This window comes from Tachypleus tridentatus, chromosome 8 (assembly GCF_004210375.1).
Source record: "Tachypleus tridentatus isolate NWPU-2018 chromosome 8, ASM421037v1, whole genome shotgun sequence".
Taxonomy (NCBI): Eukaryota; Metazoa; Arthropoda; class Merostomata; order Xiphosura; family Limulidae; genus Tachypleus; species Tachypleus tridentatus.
The window spans coordinates 35,592,026-35,611,532 of NC_134832.1; the positions used below are offsets into that span (position 1 = coordinate 35,592,026).

The 19,507-nt window shown below is 31.0% G+C and overlaps 1 protein-coding gene across 10 annotated transcripts in view; it reads left to right on the top strand.

Moving 5' to 3' along the window:
• The window catches only part of LOC143222169 (A disintegrin and metalloproteinase with thrombospondin motifs 20-like), a 140,215-nt gene that overhangs the window by 14,060 nt on the left and 106,648 nt on the right, over positions 1 to 19,507 (top strand). For all 10 annotated transcript variants that reach the window (XR_013012048.1, XR_013012047.1, XR_013012049.1 and 7 more), the window contains one exon: positions 7,842 to 8,016. Coding sequence is in view for 6 of the 10 variants with exons in the window: in XM_076448244.1 (XP_076304359.1) it covers positions 7,842 to 8,016 (175 nt within the window). In the remaining 4 variants the exon portion in view is untranslated. The remainder of the gene's footprint in view (positions 1 to 7,841; positions 8,017 to 19,507) is intronic.

A 19,507-nucleotide genomic window follows, 5' to 3' on the forward strand; every position in this document is an offset into this window, starting at 1 on the left:
TAAGGGCAATTATGCGCAAATAGCTCTTGTATAATTTTGTGCGAAAGTTCTAAGCACTACTACTACAAGGCTGAACTGCCTGTATCAACTAAAAATGTTGTATCTTTCATTTCTTTCCTGTTACATAGCATATCCACCTACAGCCTTACCCAAATAACGATTTGTATGTTATTTGCAAAAATAGCTCTTAACGAAGGTTTTTGTGAAGAGCAAGAACTCGTCTTGTTTTTCGAAAGAGAAAAATGAACAAAACATCTAGCTCGGAAATGAACTTAAAAGGTAGTGTGTAAGATTATTTAATATATTATACATAAACAAAGAACGGATGGGGTCATAGCAAAAGTACAGTTGACGCAAACCTTGATATAATGAGTCGTTCTTTAAATAACTTATACTCTAAACATTTCAATTACTCTTAAAATGTTTTATGATAAATGTTCATAGTACTTACTAAATTTTTATATATAATGAAATATAATAAACGTAGATTTTAACAAAGCTGAACTTGATTTCTTTTTCATTTCAAATCATTTGAATTGTTAACATTGTTACAATTTTACATTATACTACTATTTACAAGTTCGTTTACTTACTTATCTCAAGTATGTGTTACTGTCACGTTACCACTATGACGTCAACTGTATTCTCAGAGGTAACAAAGGCAAAACAACATACTTTACAAAACTGTTTCAGTGCTGTGAACATCAGTTCTTGTTCTAACAAGTTTTCTTACTAATAATATATAATTCTTATGGATTCTCTTTGTTTTCAACAATTATCTACAACCTTATCTATTTGGGTAAGCAGAAAATCGTGGACAGGTACAAGTCTTTCCCGGTTGAACATTAAAAGTTGAAACTTGTGACACGTTCCCTGCAAAGAACTTTATTTATAAGTCTACAGCAAAGAAAGTATGAAGTAATTATTTATATAGATCTTCTTTTATGTGGGAGAATAATAGGCTTAGATGTAATTCAGACGTTTAAATTTGAAAGTCGGGTGTGGCCTAGTGTTTAGTATACACAAATTGTGAATATTTCAGAATCGTTATTGCAAATAGGTCTTTGAAACGCTAAGTATGCATCCTAGAAGGAAAAGTACTGAGGCCTGTTACGTATTCCTTTTAGGAGAAGGAGTAGAAAAGCCTGCTAAGTACACCTTCTAGAAGAAATATTAATGGAGACTTGCTAAGTATTCCTACTAGAGTACGTATTATGTAGGCCTATGAAAGCCTACTGCATATTCTTATTAGGAGGAGGAATAGTGATGGTAGTAGGTCTGTTAATATTTCTATTAGAAAGAATAGTAAAGAGGCCTGCTGAGTATTCTTACTGGATATAGTAATATGGAGACTTCATTAGTTCTCTTACCAGATAGAGAAGTATGGAGGCCGGATAATTATTCTTACTAGGAAAAGGAGTGCAGAAACATACTAAACAATTTACCAGAGAGAATTGTATGGAGGTCTATTAAGTGTTTTTTATTAAGAGGAGGAGCATGGAGGCCTACTAAGTATTATTATTATGAAAAGTAGTATGAAGGCCAAATAAGTATTTTTTACCAGATGGAATAGTATGGAGGACTGATATGTATTTTCACTAAGAGAGTAATATCGAGACCTCTTTAGTATTTTTAATAGAAAAAGTAATTTATAAGTGATTTAAAAGGTAGTCCCCAGTTAATATCGATTTATAGCAAGGTGACCTGTTAAAATCTGCATGGTAATAAATGTTAAAAAGTTGTTCTCGAATTAACAGTTTCATCATTTACAAAGTAATAATAATACTTCAGTGCGAATCATTCTATCTTTTGCGAACATATTAAAAATAATGACACCCTTGGATTGAAATGAATTAAAAGTGATTATTTATTTTATTATATCACCCAATCACGAATTTTTTGCTGTTGTTTACATTAAACAATAAAAAAAATGAAAATCATAAAATAGCTTTGTGTTAATAAAACGATCAATAAACTTTTGATGCTCAGACTTGGGTCTGCTGGTTAGTAGAAACAAAAACTGAGAGTTACATTTTGTCACATTATTTAGATTTATTCAGATTTTTAAATCAACGCTACAAAAGGACTACCTCGACTATCTACACCTGACCTTGCCTGATGTTTAACTGATAGACTGGGAGGGAAGGCAGCTGATCATCAGAACTCGCTAACAACTTTTTGACTATTCTTGTCCGACCAAATAGTGAGATTTTATCGACACTTTTACAGTACATCTACGGTTCCTAAGTGCTGAGCGAATTTTTGCAGTAATTAGCCATGTATAGTTAATCTTTGAGTTGACAGTCTGATCACGCTAACCATAAGTCACGCCTGGCTCTCATATCACATCACCTAGGAGGATTAAGTTCAAGTACTAACGATAAAAATATAAATTACTTAAATAAACCTTATTTAAGAACCAGTAAAGTTTTTCTGATTTATAATGAATTGCCGAAATTTTTACAGTCAATTACGTAATAAATGAATTTTGTTGCCCGCTGCCTGCGGGTGCATCTTATTTTGTCGCTAACACAAAAATTGGAGTGTGCCAGATACACTGAAATAGACACATAACACTAAGCTTTGAAGTTTCTGAAGTTTAACCTGTCTCTTACTGTGAATCGTATAGATCACAGAGCTTAGACAAGTTTGTTTGTTTGTTTGTTTTGAATTTTACGCAAAGCTAAACGAGAGCTATTTGTGCTAGCCGTCCCTAATTTAGCAGTGTAAGACTGGAGGGAAAGCAGCTAGTCATCATCACCCACCGCGACTCTTGGGCTACTCTTTTACTAACGAATAGTGAAATTGACCGAAACTTATAACGCCTCCATGGCTGAAAGTGCAAGTTGGTTTGGTGTGACGAAATTCGAACCCGCGACCCTCAGATTACGAGTCGAGTGCCCTAACCACCTAGCCATGCCGGGCCTGCTTAAACAACAAGGCGTGCAATCTAATAGAAAACCTGACAACAGATATCTATCTTTCTTGAAGGATCTAGAAACCTTCTGTAATAAATATCAAATATTTGAAAACACTCTTTGTGTAATGTTAAGCTGTATCTAGATAAGCTGCCAGCTGTTTCTCATGGTTAAGTGATTCATTAACTTTTATTTATATTTTATTTTTCATCTCAAACACTATTCAACTGCTGAACCATTAACGTTTCATTTCTTTGGACAATATTTAAGGCATTTGTATTTCATATAAAAGCTTATGCTATTACGCAACAAAGAATATAACTACCTTCTTATTAATTAATGTCAATTTTATAATTATATTACATTAAACAGTAGATTCTTGTTATTTAGTTTTTTCATGTTAAAAACACAATATTGGTTGCAGTTAGAAATAAAAAATGGTATAAAAAATTAAGTTTGCTTCACAATGAGATAAAATATTGAGTAACTTGAGGAAATCAATATTATTTCTTAATGAGAAGCTTCCAATGGCAAAACGACATGTCTGTGGACTTACCACACAAGAAACCGTGTTTCGATATCCGTGGTGGGCAAAGCATAAATAGCCAATTGTATATCTTGGTGCATAACTTCAAACAAACAAACACAATTAAATTATGGTCAATTTTGGAAATATTATTTCAATTTGCAGAAAAATTCTTTAAAGATGCATACTCAACTACTGCAGAATTTATTGCCTTCCATTTTTAAATTGCTGTATTAAATACCTCGACACGAATTGTTTAGGCAAACCCCATTTCAGAAATCCAAAATGGTTTACAAAATATATTGTACAAAATGCCTATGTACGTTATGGATGAAAGACTGGGAAACAACTGACGACTCCTGTGGATTAACATAAAATAATTAAAAATGGAGATGGCTTATATTTTGCTGTAGCAGAGCCTACGTTACACAATGAGAAAGAAATTAATGATAGAATTTAATAATTAATAAAGAAATAAAAACTACGGAAGTTTTTACTGAAAGTTTCTGATAAGTATTTTTAGTTGTTAATAAAGTCACTTAAACAACTGGGCACTACTTTATGTGAATTAACACTTTATCACACATAAAAGCTTGTTTAGAGTCTAAAAATTTGTAGTTTCAGTGGACTTAATAGACGGTGGTTGGGAGTCATACTAGTTAATTTAGATAACTGGTTGGAACCCTTTATGCTAGTATAATATCAAAACATATCTGGAGTCAAACTTAAAAAGAAAAAACAAATATTTTTCCAAAATTTTCCGTTTCAACACATCTAAGCATTTCATAAGTTTGAAAAACTTCTATAACTGAATAAAGATTTTCATATTTTGTGTGTGTGTGTAATTTCTTTTTCAAAACGTACAATTTTTACCAAGCTACACCTGTCTAATTTATGAAATTCAATGAACTGCTTTACATGACATGGTAATTTATACCAATTTTTTAACAAGTTATGTAAAATTTTAATATGATCAAAATTAATTGGAATAAATTCAGTTCCATAATAGTAGGAACAACATCCAAGTTAGCGTCACCATTCGACTAATGTATATAACTTTAAAATATTTTTATGGGCTTTAATTATTTGTACACACCTTAGGTGAAACATGGTATTAATTATTTCCTTTAAGTGAAGATAATCAAAACTTTAACATTGGATAAAGTGAGTGAAAGATATTTTATTTCTTAACATATTCATGTAATATGGATTCAAACGTGCCAAATATTCGGATTTTTGTTTTACATTATACTTTTTTCATTTTTTTATGTCTAAACTTAAAGTTAAACAAAACACTTTCTGCTCTTTGCTTATTGCGATTATCGAACACAGACTTTTAGCGTTAATTTTTAAAGCTTATCGCTAAGCCTTGAGGCGATGCACCATTTTAAAAAATCATTTACAAATTAAATTTTTAAAATAAAAAATAAATGACTGTAAAGGGATGAAGGCTAAAACTATTTTAATTTAGATTTATTACAAAGAAAGAAAAATAAGTGATGGAATTTTGAATTTAATGTAAGTTTATTGTTAGTGTATTATTACGACATTCGTTTCATTGCTATAGTTGGAAAATTGCTTTTAATGCGTAGGTAGCATTGTTGTTAAATAAAAACAATGCAATTAATTAGTTTTATTATTGATTACAGTGAATATAGTGAAAATCAAACTTTCCTATAAACGATATTCAAGAAACAAAAAGTTGCCAAATCATTCCAGTAATAACTCTTATATACGACTAAATGTTGAATATCTGTCAGTTGTATGAATTCGGGTTTGAGTAAAAACATATCAAATTAACAGTATTTAATAACCATAAATATGTGAGACTGAATTAGTACTTACTGTCTACTTATGTAGTTATTTTTATTTGGTTTTTTATATTCATCCCTTCCTTGTTTCTCTCCTTTTTGGTATTGCGATCCCTACATCATACTGAATTATTGCAAATTCTTTTTTGTTATTTGTTGATTAGAAAATGGGCATCCTCACTTTTAGCAAATATTTTGGCCATAATCCCAATAATACCTCACTGAATTCGTTCAGCTCAGGAGGTTTTGATTAGCCCTAAACCTATGCTAAGGTAACAACAGTGTAAAACATTTCTAATAATAACAATAAAATATATGTAATACAAATTTTAATGTCTAAATATCTATACTTAATATTTTAATCAATGTCGTTAATAAACTAACATTAAAGAAATATTAGAACATGCAAACAAAACATAAAAAAATGTTTTCGCTTCATCCACTATCAATGATTCCATACCCCTTAATTATATTGTTCACTTCCCGGCTTACTCCGAGCCAAGGACCATTATGAAATGCAAGAACTCTTGTAACCTTGAACTGAGTTGTTATCATGTGATGAAGAAATACCCTGGGAGAGATCTGAAAATAATCTCATCTCTCACAGACATCATGTGAATACAAAAATAAAAATTAGTAAGAACAAATATGTCTGACGTCTTTCAGTAAAAATAAAGTACAAAATAAATAGTTTCAGCTAATTTTCTGTCTTCGCATACAAATATTGCCATTGATTACTTCTCTCTATTCTTTATACCAGTACATCATAGTAGCAAATACGTCTGAGTTTCAAAGTACAACAGTGACGTCAAGGAGTGAAAATTTATGGGTGTACAATGATATTCACATATACTGTAACGTCAGGTCTAGTAGTCCAGAATAGTAAAAAAAATGTTCTTTTCTTACAGGTTTTGCTAATTGCATCTAGTTACTACTGTACTTTTAATGTATTTTGATATATACTATAGTAATGTATTTATATAATCAATACCATGATAGAGCAAAAATAAACATCAACAGTAACGTTGTAAGCTTCCTTGTATCATATGATATATGCGTTTTATAGTAAAGATATTAGATATTTATAGAGTAACAAGAGTAGTCGTCAACGGTCAGCAAGAAAATAGTGAACAAAGTTTTATAACTGATGTATGATTAAATAGTTTTTCAGTAAAAAAGAGAAAAATATATTAATGCAAGAACATGCTAGACCAGAAAAATTCATTGTTTTCACTATAGCTCTGTTGAAACCGTTATAATGAAAAGAATTCCAAATGGAACTAAACTGAGTATATTAATTATCTTTACAATTACAGTTAATTTCCAGCATCTTCTTTAATCGCAAATCTCCTTATTGTAACGTATATGTACGCACCAGAATATTTCAAATGATAATTATACGGTCAATATATAACTTTATTTTGTGTTTTCTGAGTTGATTGTTAATTTCAATCCAAAAGGTACTGCAAAAATTATTCGTTCTAGAACGTTACTTTTGTACACTAAAATAAAACGTCTTCCAGGTATTAGTAATTGCAATGAAAAAGTTGCAACGTATCTAATATTAATTTTTATTACCAGCACAAAACATGTAAGCTAGATTTTTTTGGGTTTTCTGGTTATTGTTAATCAATGTTTCTAGCGTAAAGTTCTGTTTAATTTCAACGATTCTTTTTTTTAAATATTATGGTCTATAAGTGTTTTGAAGTGTTTAAAACACCCGTGCAGCTAAACAACAAGATAGCAAAACAATGTAGTGTCATAAGTAAAAAGAAACTGGAGACATTATTCGAAATCTCTTGAGCAATGACAAAATATCTTTAGTTAAAAGTGATAAATTTCAATAGAAGATCCTGTTTAATTTAAAGATAAAACTATACGTTTCCACTGCAAAGCTGGTAACATGCCTATTATCCTGAGAATGCTGCTATAATCGTCGTTTTCCGCTTACAAAAAATAAAGCTCAATCGTTTAAACTAGTGACGTGAGTTTGCATCTACCAACTACATTCTTTCTCAAGCTACTTTATAATTTGAGTCCTTTAGATTTGAGTCTCTCTTTCGGTTTTTTTTACATTGAAGTAGATTCTACAAATACGTCCCTTACTTATAAAAAACAAAACAAACTAAACGATACCGTTGCATGTTTAAATAGTGTGTTTGGATTCACTGTTCACTTTCTAAAGTACTCTATTTAGGTTTGAAATATTAATTATATTCTCTTTACTATTTCCGAGTGAACAGAAAATATTCTATTATTGAAAATTATACGTTCAAGTTTGTTGTTTTTTTTTGCTTTGAGGTTCACTAGATAGTCATTTTGATAGAGAATTATGTGTTGTTCTTGTACTGTAATATGATATTTATGAGAGGTCATTCCCACTACATAATAAGAAAAGTCAAAACATCCAATTTACACTTAATTTTCAAACAAATTGAACTTGGAAACTATTGTTTTAATATAAACTGAATATTTCAATATAGAACTAAGCAATATACTGAGAATTATAATAAATGAAGTTTAATTATTTTTAAGCCAAGTGTTAAAACATGTGGTTATGTCTATATATTTGTTTGTTTTTCACAGTTTGGATTAATTCATACTTCTCATGGAGATTATACAATTGAACCAGTGTCCTCTAGCAGTGAAAGCACGAACTTCGATGATATATCTCAGAAAACACATCGCATGATTCAGTTAAGCCTGACTCATTCATCTGGAAAGAGCCGTAAAAGTCCTATGGAAAGGTGTCATTTAAAAGGTACATTTTCAATGTATGAAATCTTAACACATTGGCTACCAAACCTGTTTTGCCGATACTTTCCAGGGTCCAAAAAATAAATGTTGTTCTAATGTCGCACTCTCATCTGTATATGTAGCCGTTGTGTCCCAGCCAACAAGTGGCCCTTTAAAAAAGAAAATAGAACACGACTCACCGGTGGGTCGTGTGAGTCATACTTGAAGACTATCACGACTCACTTGAGGGTCGAGTGGGAGCCAACTAGTTATAAACTATTTACATTTACAGGTAACAAGTTTTAATATTAAATTATTAAAAGTATTAAGTGAAAAAAAGGTAAAAAAGAAAGAATGACTCATGGAAAAAAAAGCTGTAATTTGATAGTTATTTCTAAGAAAGGGAACCCAAGTTGTGATATCCTATATAACAGTCGATACAGTTTGTATACAAGTACAGCAAAAGATTAAACTCGTGTATTAATTAGGTTTGTTACATTCATTGATTTAAATGCGCGAAAGAGTTCCTACTTTATACATAATGTAAACGTTATTCTAAACATATAATGGATATATGTGTAATAAAAGTGGTTTATAAATAATTGTCAGTGTATGCAAAATATCAAAGTATAATAAATCATTTATAAGAATATAATGAAAAGCATAGGAGTTATTTCTTAAAAACAAAATTATTCGCCTTAACAACTGATATAGATATTAATCTTACAATTCAATATTTAGTCCAAGAGCTAGGACTCACAATTTAACTTATTGGTACTATCTTGAGGAACAAAGTCTGGCTCTACTTTTTGAAGTAGTCTATGCCTATAGTACGTATTTTGGTATGATAACCGTTGCAGAGAGGTAACTTAGTGGTGGTAATAATCTACCTCTGGAAGATATTTTGCTACAACTCTTGTTGTATAGTTTATAAAGTACAAATTAAGGCAAGTGAAATCAATACATAATTTATTTATCATGTAATTTTCATTTATGTGCGATCTTACAACGTCTGTAAATCAGTGCAGAAGCCATGTAACAGTGAAGCTTTTCCAGATATGTAACCCTTCATAGAAAATATCAGATATATTACAAGGATATGGTAACATTTTCAGACCTGAAATTTAAAAAAAAAAGTATACATTTATTTCATTTAATATACCATAACAAACATTATAATAAAGGAGAGATTTTGTAGGCTGTCATTTCCATACACTTTGTTATAATGAAAATATCTGTGAATAAAAATTAAACTGGTACCGGCGACAACTATGCTGAGTGACAATTAGTCCCACGTTTTTATATCTGTGTTGTATTAGAATAATTTCCTAAACCTGGTTTATGTTATCAGTATTTTTATTAGGTAAATTATCTTCTTTTTAGTTAATATTTTAGTAGCTTTAATCTAGGGATTTCTTAATGAATTGAGACATTATTGAACTCTCGATGATATCAGTAGGAATATTAACAGGTTTTTTATGTGCGAAAAAGAACTAGGAACTGTTAAAAGTGTGATTTCTTGACTGTATGTGACTAAATCCAGCAAAATGATATTAATAATACATGAGAGGTTAAATGTAGGTATGTAAAAGTAATGGGATAGAGACAATGAATATGTAGCAGAAATTATATTCAACCATAATGTGACAATTGTGTCCAACACGAAATTTCATCGTAAATTGGTTTAAGCATTCGAGTTCAAGGGCATGTCAGTTCCTAATGTTTAAAGCTTATATTAAGCAACATAACTCAGACAGTAGCATTAAAGCCAAGGCAAAGCTCCATGACGTGTGTGTCTTCTGCTGTCACTATGACCATCTTTAACTCAGGCTTTGCAGTGTGAAGTGCATGTAGGAACAGACAGGTATCAGCTGCTTCTTTAGCAGATCCCAATTCGGCAACTTCCGTTGAGTTATCTTTGGTCATCTTGTAACAAACATCTTCATAAGTTACATGCAGTGTCTTGTCTTATGGCTTTTTTCCATTCTTTGATCAAAAATTTAATCCGGCTTTATATATTGGAAGTGCATCTCTGGAACTTTTTCCATTGCTAGACTCCGTAGCCTTCTACAATTGTTCTTGAAATGAAGAGATGTACCTGATCCGTTATTGCATCTATAAATATTTTTAGTTGATGACTTTTGGAATACATCAACAACACATCAATCCTGTATCTCTTTACACTCTTACGTAGAAACAAAGACATTTTAGGCTCTGTAAACTTGACAAACGTCTTCTTGTTGGCAATTATCTTCTGCGCCAATCTTATCCCATCAATGGGTCAGGGATCTCTTATGCTGTAAATACATTCTTCTCTAGCTCCCTAGCAAGTGCAGCTTTGTTTGTCTTATGCAAAGATCCATCAGCATTTGTAAGTGCACATAGAGTGCATGGGTGGATGATGACATTTTTCTTGAGCAGTTCTTTATTCTCGGCAGCATGGATAATATGCCCAAACAAGTTTCTGTCAGCCTTAAGCAATACCTCTTTAAATTTACCTATTTCACTGACTGTTTTCACTAATATTGTGCTTACATTGGAAAAGTTTTTAGGTTCAACTTTCTCATCTTGTAATAATATTTCACTGTTGGCGGATCTTCTTCTGAGTGAATCTTTTTGAAAGCCTGATATTTTATTTCTTCTAGTTCTCTTGGCCACACTTGGTAGCGCCAATAAATCAGCTGTTTTCAATGAGGTCAACAAAAACTTGGCATATTTTTTTATAATTCTGAATCTTTGAATGCTGAAGATCAGAATGAGCCACTTTAGATCTACCGTGGTTAATTATCTTTTTCAGTTGTCTGAGGTACAGAGCCCGTACTGAGAAGTCTAATACTTTTTCACAGTCTCAGGCTTCAAATTGAACCTATTTGTTCCTCCTTGCATTTGAGTGTCATTTCTTATCGTCTCCTCCACAAGGATTCGTATAAAGGGTTTCTGGACCCAAATTGAACTAATAAGCCATTTTGCATGAATGCATCATCTATATCTAAGTGTTTAATTGTGCACTGATTGTGGGTATATAGCCAATACTATACTAAATTATTCTAGCATCACCAAAAGTCAGGATGTCAAAGCCAGTCCAACTTTCAGCCAGTCTGACATGTGTGTCATAATCCAGACAATGTTCTTCATTTTCGCTTGCTTGACAATGACGGAGTCGCTCTCCATGCTTTCAGTTTGAGGTTTACGGGTAACCTCGTTGATCCAATACTGATACTTCTCTTCTTGATTTTGTCAACAAAATGCAGTAATTTAGTCGGTTATCTTCGCATTAATGATAATCCCATTAACTCTGTTGGATTTCCCATCACTCAGGTTGGTCAATGATGTCCTAGACTAGGGTCTAGAAAAGTCCAAGACAGATCTTTGCTGGAAGAACGACTTTATCTTCTGACAGTGATAGCTTTTTCAGGCATAGGCTGTGCTAATCTCTTCTGTCTAGGAGTAGAGTACACAGTGACCAAGTTGTTGAGAATCTGACTCTTAATCGGAGATATAACTGCAAATGATAGTAAATTGCAGGGACTTCTTCTTGAGACAAATCTTTTGCCAAGTCTAGTATTAGAACATACATTCATATTAGGGCTGCATTTACAGAAGTAATCCACGAATATAAACTTTGCGGAAATACAAGCTTCGAGCCTGCTTTCTCATCAGAACAATAGATGGGGCAATCCGTGTACGGCTGCTTTGACGACATGGTGTTGTTCATCTCACCAGTATCCTTTTTCATTCAGGCACCTTACAAAATACTAAACATGAAACTTTCTTCTATAAATATAATAGTTCTGATTTCTGCACAAACTTAACTAAATAGCTAAAATGCAATAATTAGATTACTCTCATTGGAAAGGGAGTGATCTAAAGCAAATTTGCACACGTCTGTAACAAACATGTCTAAAACTGGAGTTTGTTATCCTGCATGATTGCATCACTTATGTATTTTTTTCTGTATCTTATCACAGGGTATATTTATTACAAGGGAGCCACAACAAAGTCATCCACTTGCCTTTTATGCCAACAAATACATGACCTTTAGCCCAAAGTAATTTTGATGGAGGTGGGGGATTAAAGCACTCCTCCCATCTTAAATTTTTATCCAAGGCTAATTTTTCTAAATTTTGGCATGTATATAATTGTTGCATTTGTATAATTTTGACATGTATATAATTTTGACATGTATATAGATTAGGTCATGTTTAACAAATTGCCGCTTTCAAAATTTTCCGAGCTCAAATAATAATGTTGATTTGATCGGAAATATAAAATGTGCAAAAACGCAGCTTTTAAAGGAATTTTTATTAGGATTTAAAATTGTTTAAATACCATCCAAATTTTAATGAAATGTGTCTGATACAGTTGCTACCTCTTCTAGAACATACAAAATAATATTTTTATAGTTTTGAGTGATATTTATTTGAAAAACATGACTAAGGTTTTGTGTATGCTATGGCAACCCGGATAAATATATGCATCAAACTATAGTATCAATATGTTTATAATAAATTTGCAACAAAGTCATCTGATGGTAATCACCCTACAACGAAACAGTAGTGAGCTTTATAATGAGCGTTGTGCTAAAAAAATATAAAGCTATTCATTTGAAAATGTTATGACAAATTTTATTACTTTTAGGGATGATACAGATAGTTTAGCACAAATTGCATTCCTAAGTGGTACCGATAACAGGTCTGGCCCGTATACCATCTTCTTCTGTGTTTTCAACTGTTTTGTATTATTTGGCTGAATAACAGAACTTCGTGACAGTGTTGATTGAATAAATTAATTACTGGTGTATATCACAGTACTGAAATTTTCTTAATATTAAGCTAGTTGATATATTTACGTCAGTATGTTTTTGAGATATCCATAAGCGCTAGTTTTTGAAACTTAATTTTTTTTCTCAATCTCTTGTTACAAAAGGGTGCCTTTAATTTTCTGGAACATTTCAAATTGTTTACAAAAATATTTCAAGAATTTCCTTGAAACATAGAACACTTTATTGCAAGTTTGACTGTCGAATCTTTGCCGTAATGAATGGGTCTCTCATATTTGTAATTAAAATCGTAAAGAAACTGTTAATACCACTCACAGCCAACTTAATATTAATAACATACACTGAATTAGCTAGAAAATGGAACCCTGTGTGTGTGTGTGTGTGTCTGTGTGTGTGTAAAGAATGCTTATAAAAATTGTTTTTTATCCACTTAAAAGTTCAGTGTGCTTCGTAAAAACACAAACACCAAACAGGCATTCTATAAAGGTCAATAACATCGGACCACAGAACATAGAAAGAAAAAAAGAAGAGTCATAGAATTATGATATCTGTCAAATCAAAATTATATTAGTAAACCACGGGGAAGATGTCTAGTTATATGGAAGTTTCTTAGATGTTTTTCTTCTCTATTTACGACCTTTAAAGGAAAATAATTTTAATGTGTAGCACACCAACATTTCGTGTTTACATTCAATTACAGTCGACATGGAGAATGTGCATTAGAAAACTGTTTTTATACAATTAGCCATTAAAAGAAGAGGCTTGTGGTAGGAAAAGAAAAACTTATCACACTTTCATTCATATGGCAAACTACCCTCGTCAGAGGAGGATAATTTATCAATAAGTTCTCAAATCATAATTGTTTTCTTGTTTATTAAAACCTATAATATGTAATAAATGTGGACTTGTCATTAATTAATTGTACTATTGCTTTAATTATCAAGACAGTAAAGGTTTAACTTTTGGCTTTAAAATATATGACTTAGCGTATTTTGTTTTGTTAAAACGAACGACACCGCCCTTACTTTTGAAAGTATTCTAGACTATTCAGTTACGGTTTTTTTCAAGTACACATACGATTTTGACACACTCTAGGCTCTGCCAACTAATGGTGGCTCCTGATAAGTTGGTGTTCTTCTATGACCTACTTTACAACGTTAACATAGAAAACGAATGTTCACATATATATTTAACAAATACATTTCCGTTTTGTTAATAATCTGATGTAATTATAGAGTCTACAGTTTTTCTAAGTATTTTAATGCGAGATTTCACGTTTTCTTCTTGTTAAACATGCAGAAGATGCATGTGATGTTTGTACTAGTGTTTCTTGTCATTTTTAAATGTATGAATCGGTAGCATAAAACTTATAACTTTTTTAAAAACTATTTTTGTAAGTAAGAATTATTTATGAAAATTAATCGTTAGTTTTCGTCTCACTAAAATGTGTAATTCTAGTGAAGAAAAGAAATAATTTGTGAATGAACCCTAAAGTCACTGATGTAGTATAACGCTTCCTTCGTTTCTTTGCAAACTGAAACAAAAGTTTTGAGGTAGAAAATAAAATATTTTTACATAATGTGATTACTGTCTCAAAACACAAGACAATATTCTGCCTAAACGCAAAAACATTATCCTCCTGAATGAATTATTGTCAACTTTACTCATAACATCTCGACTGAACTTTCTAGAAATCAGTTATGAAAGAACGTGGTTGAACTTTAATTGAGCGGTGTTGCAGAAGGGCCCTAATCGTACCTTACTTCTTTACCAGAATGTTGTTACAGAACAAGCCTATTTGAAGGTCCGTACGTACATCATATAGTTAATCATTTATGTTTTATGCTTAAAATCATACTAGCGAATCAGTTTAACAACTTTAAAATTTTAATGACAAATCCTAATAAATGTTTATGACGTATAAAACTATTACAGGATTTGAATCTAATGAAATATCAGTTTTACGATCATTTATGTGTGTTACTATTAGGGAAAAAAAAGAGAAGTTAAATTAGAGTTTACTGTTCAAATAAACCCAAACAAAAATATATTTTAATTTTTGGAAAACAGTAAATTCTGATAATGTTTGTTGTTGCTAAATTACGTATTCTTGCCAGATGTAAGTGTAATTATTAAACCGCAATTTTAAGCAGTCACTCTCTTTCCTCCAGATGTTTATATGGAGTGTGGTCAAATAATGACTACCCAATTATAAAACTTGACCCTTGTTTAAACTAGTTTCAACAAATATTACATATCTTAGAGATAAACTGAAATATGTAATAGTAGTATGCTGACTTTCATTGAAAAAAATAAATAATTTGTGAATGAGCCCTAAAACTTACTAATGTAGAATTAGTTTTCCTGGGTCAAATTGAAACAAAACTCCTTTACTCAACAATTCTGAGCAAAGATTCAACATATTACTGAACTTTCACTATTTGTGCTACCCTATTCACTTTTCATTATAGTTTATATCATTGAAATTGACAGAAATATTGAAAGAAAATACAAAAAATAAATCAATTCGCGAAAGAAAACGACGCTGATATTTATGTCTTTTTTTCCCATTTTTAAAAATAACTTTCAGAATTCTAAGGTCTCCAAATAACAAGGAATAAAAAGGATCGTAAAGTAATACTACGCAATTCTATCAAATTATGAGACTGCCAAAAGTTGTGTATTAATACTTCGAAAGGTCTCCTTATGGAACTTTGAACATGTAGTCACAGATAGGTCAGGGGCAAAATTAAAAAAAAAAAATGTGCTGAAGACCCACTAACCTATTTACATCATGTCATTTGTGATTTTCTAGTATACAATTTCGATTCTTCTTCAATACAGTACATACCCTACTATATTTATAGCTATCTTTTATACCCCGTTAATGTCAGAGTTTCATCCTGCAACATACTATTGAAGAATGGAGGGACGGAGACTTAACGTCACATACAAAAATTTCTGCCTGTGTTTTAGTGTTTGCAGTGTATATCTAAGTGGTGTTTAGCAAGGTATAATATTATTTTATGCACATTATCCAAACTTCATAAAGCTCTGAAACTACAACGTATTTAGTAAGTGAAACTATTCAGTGTCCTAGAAATTATAAACGCTTACAGAAATAAAGAAAGAATGCAATTGTATATAATTTCATGCCAGAGAAAATTTAAAGACATGATATCCCAGTACTGAGATATCTGTAGCAAAATATCTTCTATTCTTGAACTTTATATATTGAAAGCAGAGAAAAAATTATTTACCTTTGTCTCGGTTTTCTGAGTATTATTAACAATTTATTGTGTGCAAAATATTTAAGTGTAAGGAGGAGAGATGTAAAGATAGTACAGTTTTTATTGTTTTCAATAATTATTCAGTGTTATGAATAAGTGAAAACTGCTTTATTTTTCAACAATATTACTATATATCTTGTGATATCTTAGCAACACAACAGCTTCATGATAGTTCTTGGAAATATTTGTAAAATTTAAATGAAAAAGTTTTAATTAGGTTATTTTTGTTTCTTTTTTCATGGAAATGGTAAAAATTAATCATTTTACTACCACTAATTATTCGAGCAATGAAAAAAGGATAGAAAATAATTGAAACATTTATGGCTCTGTATCTCATACTAAGTTGTAACATAATGTATTGTATCAGTTTTGTTTGTAATTTAACGCAAAATTTTACCACGATTTGTTACTTTACATGCATTTTTGTTTGCCTTTTAATATGAATAAAGAAAAAAATACTATGATTACATTTAAAATGTAATTAAAGAACACAGTGTATGTGAAATTTACACTGTTCTTGAAAGATAACAGCTTTAAACATCTTACAACTAGAATGTAATAATTACCTGTTATAAAACTGAAATGCATTAAAAATGAAGTCCAGTTTATGGAAAGTGAAGCCTAATGGAATTGTGAGACATATGATGAACATATGAGATTGTCGGCAGCAACTTTTAATATATTAATCTTTAAATCGTTTATTTTAAAAGTTATTACTCATAAAGATTTTTTATAATTTCCTTGTCTACTCAAAAGTCAACATGTTGAAGTTAGAAGTCATGAATGTGTGGATCCATTCTTATTAATAGCGTCTTTGTTTGTTGTTATATTTTTAAAATGAAGTGGCTCAACTAATGATTAGTTATTCTATTACAACTAATTGCGAGAGATGGGTTGTATTATAAGAACGGGATATTGTAGTGACACCTCATTTAATTTTTTTATGGTTTAGTCTCTGTGTTCATATCTTACTAATTTTGTTCTTTATGATGCTACTCTGGCCTCAACTGTTTTAATGTTTTATTAAAACTTTGATCAGAACCACAATAAATTCAAATTTCATAATTTCCGAATAACTTTGTAGCTTATTAAAAAGAAAACAAATTGGAAACGTCACGAAAGAGATTAATAGCAGGTCTTTTTTTCCTATCTTAAACGAATTCAAAACATCCGAAAACACGAAAGTAAGTTTTTAAGTCTTATACGTGACTACAACACTGCTAAAAAATAAGCGTTCGTGTTATTCGTTGTGAGACAAAACTACATACGATTATAACACTCGATTACATAAACAGTAAGCTGTAGTAGTTAATGTTTGTTGGTCTTTTCTTTAAACGTTATCTGACTTCTGCCGAACAAAATTAACCTAATACTGACATCGTCATAAGTTATATACTTACAGTGGCTTATCCCAACCTAAGTTTTGTAGCTAATTTTCAGTTAGGTCTTCTTATCGACTGTGCAGTAACTAATGCATACACAAATCAAATACCACAGCTATATTTATTTTTTTAAAACACACTAGCATCTAGAGATAGCTGTTAGCATACTGTTCTTTCGTTATGCTCCCCATTGACACAGCGGCGTGTCTGCGGATTTACAACGTTAGAAACAAGTTTTCGATACCCGTGGTGGGTAGAGCAAAGATGGTTCCATATGTAGTTCTTTTATTAATTACAGTCAAATAACTAATCAATCCTTTGTAACAACAGGAGAAACAGAAATTCTAAGAAGTGTATAATTTAAATACTTTTCCTGTTTCTTACCCGTAAGAAGTATTTTTTCCCCTTTGCTGAGGTTGTGGTTGTTCAACTTATCTTCTATTTCATATATTGTAAATTTCTTTTAATTACACCATCGAAAACAATAACATTACTATTGTAAGGCATCTAAGACATTAATTAGACAAGTTATTTGTAATTTTAAGATTTGACGTAACTAAGAAACTAGCACTGGTTCTCGTTAAGTTAAGCAAATAGTTTGTAAATATATAAAGCTAATTATATATATGTTAATCTGACTGAAATTAAAAAGGAACTGAGTATAGATAAGTCTTATTATTACGTTGAGGTTGTAATTATTATTCATAAGAAGAACTTTCTGTAAAAATACTTATGTTCTGAAAAATTATATAAATTCTTCAAACCTTGTTAACTGCCATGAATTTTGTTGTAAGTTTTGAATTTTCACATTGTTATACATATTTTGTGTTAATACATCCTTGTAGATGTTTCATTTCCTATCCACTTCTTAACATTTTTCTGTTACAGTTGTTCATTTGCATGTATATATGAATAATTTTCGCTTTATTCTGTAAAGAGCTATTCTATATCTAGTAGTATCCTACCACGAATTTAGCTTCGTTTTCAGTTATATGTTGTAAAACACACACGAAGATTTATATATAAATCAATATTTCAAACTGTCTATATATTTACGTCGTAAAGAGTTACATGTCTCAGTATATTTTAATAATTATTACACATTACAATTTGTGTTGGTGTTGGGATGGAAAACTCAAATATTTATATTAGCAGCACAACGACTCAGCAGAGAACTGTTACAAGAAATGAAATGACGTAGTTACCTTATAACCATATTAAATAAAGTTCAAGTCGTGATTTATTGCATAACGAAGATTAATTACCAACTTTATATATTCAAACAGTTTTGAATACACAAACTGACAACAACGAGTGATACAATTTGCGGTAATACACGAATCACAACTATATTTTACATTGTTTGACGTTTTCTAGGTAGTGTAATGCCCCCTAAATAGTTATCTTTTGGAAATGGTATGTAACAACGCTTTTCTATGCAAAATATTAATATATTTGAGTCATAAAGATGGATTAAGATAGGGAATTTAAAATTTCTAAGACGCAAATATACCTTGAATTTGATGGCATTAAAAAACAAAGGAGGATGGATCAAATGGGGTACCTAGGATCACCCAAAAAAGAGACCTGCAAACCACAGTTATATTAGACATAGAGTGCCAGCTTGTTACTAGTAAGAATCTACATACATATCTCAGGCACCATTATGCAATATAAGAAGGGTTTCTGTCTTGAAAAGCGTCACAATTCACATATTCATAAGTTTTCTTCCAGTATGTATATACATTCAACCATCACATACTCCAATTAACTGGAGAATAAAACAAGTTTTCATGCTCTTGATGACAAGAAACCCATTTGAAATAGAACCTGAGGATTACCTAAGAAGGTCAAAACGTTGTTCTATCGTTATCAATGAAAGTGTTAATACCCATACCAGCAGTTCTGAGATACAGGTTTTCATGCTATTCCATACGATGACATACAGGTAAAATTTATAAACACAGCATCTACCGAATTTTGTGCAATAGAGCTATTTAAATGGGAACAAGAATACTGCCAATTTCATAAGCTAACTAGATTATGAAAACCCATAATAAATGG